Below are 6,674 nucleotides of genomic sequence, written 5' to 3' on the forward strand. Positions count from 1 at the left end.
ACCAAGATCCCATGTTACTGCAAATCCATTTTATTGGTAGTTGTCATTCAAACGACAAGCGCTTTCTGGGCCGCGCCGGGTCCCCTTCATCAGGCTCAGAAATAACATTACATAAAAGGGCCACAACTTTTATATGGACATAATAGAATATAATTTCTGAGCCTGATGAAGGGGACGCAGCGCAGCCCAGAAAGTGCTTGTCTTAGGAATGACAACTATCAATAAAATGGATTTGCAGTAACATGGGATCTTGGTGCCGGTGTGCTGGAGACATCTGTATTGTTGTTCTGTTGTGAGCAGCGCCATCCGCAGTCATTACCGGCACCCGTTACTTTTGGCATATCTGGTAAGAAGTGCGGCAAGGTATATGGGTACTGCTTTGTACACTTATCTACAGAATGCATATCTGGGGACCTGCGGCATACTGGCAAGTTGTGATTAACTCAAATATCGTTTATTTACAAAATACATGCATAGTGTATACTTTACAAACAAATTGCCGTGAAGCGCTATAGTGTTCGGGTTTGGCCTGAAGAAAAGGTGGCAACCCTAGCCTACTTCCTCCATCGGCATTGGGGACACATTAAATGTAAAGTCAGCTTTCTTACTGTCCATCCAGCAGGTATGGCTGCCATTATAAAAATGTTGTGTGTCACAAAAGGCTGACGTCTGCATGACAGAAAGGTGCAGTTCACGTCTGAATAACTGCCAAGTGCTTGTGGCATAAGCTGTTCTTCCTTCCATCTCAAACTGCATAGCGTTCTTGTTTCTGAACTGTGCTCACAGTGGATTGATCACTCCCTTTCTCAGTCACTTACTACTTTTTTTACAGTTTAACACTCACATGAGGTTGGAGAAGGTGAAGTGTATCTAAAGCCAAAAGAAAACCTTTTTCATTCTAGATGGAGTATGGAATGGTGATATGTGTTCAACTGGGGACATTTCCCTTCAATTTGGGAAAAGTTCCTCCAAAGTAGGGTGAAATCCCCTTTTAGACAGTTGTCACCTTAAGAAAGTGTCCTCATTGAAAGATCTCCCTTCTATTCCTGTCCTGGTGACAACAGTAGTCCCAGGGTGAATCCTCCTAATGGGAACACAGACAGCTATAGAGGCCTAACAGGGGTTCCACCTCTTCCCCAATGCATTCCTAGTTTGGGTTTGGATGTTCTTTAAACCATTCCTTGTCTCACTTGTCTAGGACAGGGGTCAGCAACCTTAAACACTCAAAGAGCCATTTGGACCCGTTTCCCACAGAAAAGAAAACACCGGGAGTCACACAAAACCCTTTTGACATCTAAAATGAAGATAACACGGAATATATTGTTTATTACATTTATGCTATGTATAGCATGTATATAGGTATATGTGGGCTTAGTAACGCACTTGACTCTGGACTTGCCTGAGACCCTGCAGAGCCCACCTAACGGGGTGACCCTGCAGAGCACACCATAGATCCTGCACAGCCCATCTGAGACTCTCTATGGGGGGCTCTGCAGGGCCTCAGGTGGGCTGGTCGCCAGGGTCCCTTTCCCTGTGCCTCCTCCCAACTCCTCTTACCTGCTGCTGCTGGGGCCTGGCCTCCTCCACCCCCTCCCCTGTCACCTCTGCCCTGCCGCCCCTGGTACAGCTGATACTCATGTAAGAGGCCCCTCAGGCTGTCCACACCCCTCACATGGGTACCGGCCATAACCCCCTGATGGCGGTGTTCTATGAAAGTTTGTGACTACATTACAATGTGTGACCAGTGACGTGGTCATACATTTCAATACAATCCCTCCCAGTTTTTTGGCGGTGAAATGTGTGACCGCCAATAGGTCATGCATTCCAACGCTTTCTCAGCTGTTCCAGGGCAGATCAGCATCGCAATCGTATGTGCAGGAGAACTGATCTGCCCTGGACCAGCTGTTCGGTCCTGAAATGTCACTTCTATTGGCCGGGAGAGGAGGTGAGTCACAGGACCCGCCCCCTTGCTGAGAAGCCCGTCGGCAGTGCGGGGCCCCAGGACCATGCACTGATGCATATTCCACCAGGGGGGTGCCCAGGACCGGACCTCACTGGGCCCCCCCACAGCCTCAGGCCCCAGCGGTAGTTCCGCCCCTGGACAGGGAGCCACAGCAGAGGGATGAAAGAGCCACATGCGGCTCCGGAGCCGCGGGTTGCTGACCCCTGTCCTAGATTGTTCACTTCTCCGGCCTTCTCCAAACTCTACACCCTTTTGTGAATAACCCTGCTAGTATTTGCAAAACATTTTTTAGAGTCATGCTTGCTGCAAAACTCACTAAATGTTAGTTTTATGCCAATAAGGAGAAAAAGGAACATTCTTAGTATATTTTCCCCCCCCAAATGTAATATCAGGAAAATACCACATTGGCCACTAGATGGAGCTCAGGAGCGTAGGAAAGATTGATTTATTTCCTTTGCTCCATCTAGTGGCCATAATGTGGTATTTTCCTGATATTACATTTGGGGGGGAAAAAATATACTAAGAACGTTTGTTTTTGACTCCATTTCGCACAGAACAAATGTTCACAAAGTTTTGCAGGATGAATAGCTCTGCAGATTATTTATAAATACACTCCTTAAGTATCATCTTTCCAAACAGGATTACATTTGTTCAACTCCTAACTGTTAAATCAGACAATTCTTCTTCTCGGTACTTCAATAAATGTGTCCCATGAGTTTCTTAATAATCACATGTGAAAGATGAAGCATTTTGCTGCCAATAGCAACCAATCAGATTTTTCTTTCATGTTTATCTTGCATATAAACATTGCATATAAGCCGTCCATACGAATCCCCCTCTCCTCTCCTTGCTGCAGTGCTGATCGTCACCATTCCCCCTCCTTACTGCAATATTTACATCGCTTTGGTAATGATGTATATTTAGCACTGTTCTTAATTTAGAACATTAGTCCTTCATTATTTTGGCACATGAGAGTGGACATTTCTAAAAACTGTCACAGAGCACTTTTAACATGATTTGGCGCAGCTGGTGCAACACCTCATAGAACTTGTAACGTTTGTTAAAGGAAATGTATTGGGAGAGTAAAATAGACTCTTCCCAATACTTAGAGTGGGCGGAGGACACTGTCGCTGTCACATGCTGACTCTATAGCATGTGACCACTGATCGCTCAGCTCATGGCTCCTCCCTGCAGAGAGTGGTGACTGTCAGTCACCGCACCTCTCAAGGTTTCCCCTCTCTGTTCCTCTAGTGCTCATTGGAGGGATAGACAGGGGCAGAGGTATCCCCAGGCCGGGTGACACCCGGTGCAGCCGGACGTCATCACACATGCGTGTAATGACATCACGCACACTTAGCTGCCGACGCTCATCTGGCGGGATAAGGTATGATGCCGTGTCCCCTCCTCTTTGGTGCAGCTGTCAGGCTTTCTGTCCCGACTTTTCAGAGGGGGTGGCACCAAAATGACTGTTAGTCATTTTGGTGTCACCCCCTCTGATGGTGTCACCTTGTGCGAGCTGCACCCCCTTTTTGACGCCACTGGACAGGGGAAGATGTGGGCACAGCTGGCTCAGGATCTAGAGAAGCAGAGCCAGCTGTCAATCAGGCAGCGGGGTGGATACCAACAATATTGTCAGGATCCTTCTTGGCTCCAGCATTGCTCTGGCTGTCAGCATACAGCAGGCAGTAGCCCACTATATGATGAGTTAGGGTCACAGGGATACATTAGTAAATACACTCCTGTGACTCAAAAGATGACTAAAGCCAAACAAAGTTTTGCCTTTACTTCTCCTTTAATTTGCTGCTCGGAAAGTTCGTTGATAGTTACACCACAAAACTCTCCTATTTCCCTTCGCTATTTCCTCCCAGTATTCTGAGTGGGAATTGCTGAGCGCTTACTCACTGGACTAAAGTTTCCTTTCCCAGTACATGTATGTGCCAGCAGGCGTCTCTCTAGGCTCACAGCTCGCTGTGTAAACTGGATATACAAGTTTTTAGGAAGATACCTCACAGGCCTGCCCAGCCCTCTTCTCACATGATAAAAAGCATCACTCAAGTCCTGAACAGATTCCACTCCGAAGTATACTCCACCAGCAAACATGGCGTATGTACCAGCTCCAGGCTACCAATCTGCCTTCAATCCTGTAAGTACGATCTGAGCAACTAACATGACATTAAATTTGATCTCCAGAATTAGAAACGGTCAGCTTGGCACAGATCATACTCTATGATCCTTCAAAAAATGCCAAAGTAAATATGACGATATTCCAAGTATTGGGGAGGGGCACTCGCTCAACTCAACGGGACATACGAAAGGGTTATAAACATCCCCAAATCCACAGAAGGTGCAGAAGACAAGACAAATTACTTGTGACAATGCCACAATGCCGCCACCCCATCGGTGGTCTCTCTGTTAAAGACATTCGCCTTTTGTACATTTTATGCAAATGAAATAAGTCTGCGCTGATTTGTCTCCGGAACCAGTCAATGGAAGCCAATAACAGAGCATGCATTCCAGATCTCCTTATAGAATCCTAAAGGAAATAGTACATTTGGCTTAGGCTATTATTACGGGGGTGCACAGGGGAACCATGCATAACTATCAAGGGGTCCCCTTTATAACTCCCTTTTGCTTATTTCTCGGTTTATTATAATCTGCACAGGATAAGCGCCATTTCTTCTCCCTCACAACGCTTTGCCCCTCCGATTATCTCATATTTGAGCCTCCATAAAAGCCAATAACAGAGCATGTTTTCCAGATCTCCTTATAGAATCCTAAAGCAAAGAGTACATTTGGCCTAGGCTGTCGTGACAGGGGTGTACAGGGGGAACCATGCATCGATTTGTGATATCAAGGGGGTAGGATAGAACTGCTCCCCCTTTTTCTTATCTCTCGTATTATAATCTGCACAGGATAAAGCGCCATTCCTTTTCCCTCGCAGCCCTTTGCCCCTCCTATTATCTCATATCTGAGCCTCTAATACCTGGAATCTTACCTTGTAAAGATAACATAATAAACGTGCAAAGTATATCTGGCTATAATCTATACAATCAGATTGTACAATCTCTGTAGATTCCCCAAAACTATGTAATATAAGGAAAGTTCTAAACAATGCATTCAAGTTGCATGGAATCAGGCTCCTGCAATACAAAGTGGATGGTAGAGCTAAAGGTGATTGTACAATCAGACTGTATGGTGTGTGTGGTCAGCTAAGTCATATCTGCACTTTTTTTAAGGAATTTTTTTAATATAGAGTTTGTTTTTTATTTGCATAAACCTCTACATGCCATATATACAGTATACTGAATCCTTCATTTTCTTTTATCTGTCGGTGTGTAGAACATGTACCGTTACTGACGCAGAACATAGGGCAGTACTGTACCTGGACTATCCCACGTACAGTTTCTATAGCTGTATGAAATATAATATCATATATTATATATATAATTATTATTATTGTATTTTATTGTATTTTATTGCTGTGATTCTGGGTCTGAGGCATTTTCTGGATTCGTTTCATATAATCGCCTTCACATTTCAGACTATGTAGTTTAATTTTCCTTTATCAAATGTAGATGAAAGGCAGATTTCTATCTTCCCCCGTTTTCAGCAGTCTAGGGTGTGTCCGTCAGATCAGACGGAACATATTTGAGGTGTTGTAACTGGTCTGACTAAGAGGAAAAAATGAGAGCAGAAAATCAGATGGGGACAGCAGTTTGTATAGTAAATTAACCCTTTATAATGGCAAAAGCAAAGTGCAGTCCACAGCATAAAATTGTATGTTAAGTACTAGAAGTTCGATCCTCTTTAATTACTACTGAGTGATTCTTATGCTGTTCTTGTGCTGTTGCACAAAAGACGTTTTGCATTATTTTGGAGGGAGCCGTTGCTGAGCTATTTCTGAAAATGCTAGTTACCTGGCTGTCTGGCTTCAGGTCATTGAGATACTGGTCCAGAACAAGTATGAAGATCAGGAATGTCAGAGTGAAGTCAAAGCTCTTAGGGGTGAATCAGACAACTTTGGTTGCTTGTGGCACATTAAATGATGTGCATTAATGCCAGGGCCATCTCTATAATGAGGCAGCCTGAGGCTGTTGCCTCAGGCGGCATCTTTTTGGGTCAGTGGGTGTACAGCAGGCAGAGTGGCATGGCCGCTCTGCTGTGCAATGGTTACCGTGTGCCTGCCGCCCCCTTTGCGGCCAGAGTATCCTAGGTTGCTAAGAGCCGGGAGGGGAGATGTGTGATGGCCATACACATCTCCCCGCCCAGCTCTTAGCAACCTGGGATGCTCTGGCCAGTGTCATGCTCAGCTCCTGGCATCCAGTGACATCACTGGTTGCCAGGAGCTGAGCGAGTCCCTGGCCAAAGCCAGAGCTGGGCAGGGGGGGTGATGCAGAGGCCTCACCCCCTGCCCCCAATCACCACCCAACCCTAAACCAGTACTTCCCTCCAGATGGCAAAAAGGGACGCCCCTTATGTTTAGGGAGGAGTAAATCTGCCCAGGTTCGGTTTGCAAGGGTTCACAAATCCGGTTTGAAATTCACTGACTCTGAACATAGAGGGGAATCCCAATAAAGTCTATGACAGACAACATCTGTTAGTGAATGTCTGGCTATTTTTAGGGCTAATAGGCAAGCTACTTTAAAAAAAAAGGCACGGGGAGCTTGGCACTGCCATGGGGGACATGTACCATTGCAAAAAAAAGTGCTGG

General features: G+C 45.5%; 1 protein-coding gene across 1 annotated transcript in view; it reads left to right on the forward strand.

The window, feature by feature from the left end:
• The first annotated feature begins 3,977 nt into the window (after positions 1–3,977).
• The window catches only part of LOC108804965 (galectin-4-like), a 29,486-nt gene continuing 26,789 nt past the window's right edge, over positions 3,978–6,674 (forward strand). Inside the window, exon 1 of the mRNA XM_018576901.1 lies at positions 3,978–4,106. Within this exon, the coding sequence (XP_018432403.1) occupies positions 4,062–4,106 (45 nt within the window). The 5' untranslated portion in view covers positions 3,978–4,061. The remainder of the gene's footprint in view (positions 4,107–6,674) is intronic.

This window comes from Nanorana parkeri, unplaced genomic scaffold, assembly GCF_000935625.1.
Source record: "Nanorana parkeri isolate BGI_ZX_2015 unplaced genomic scaffold, ASM93562v1 scaffold80, whole genome shotgun sequence".
NCBI classification, from domain to species: domain Eukaryota; kingdom Metazoa; phylum Chordata; class Amphibia; order Anura; family Dicroglossidae; genus Nanorana; species Nanorana parkeri.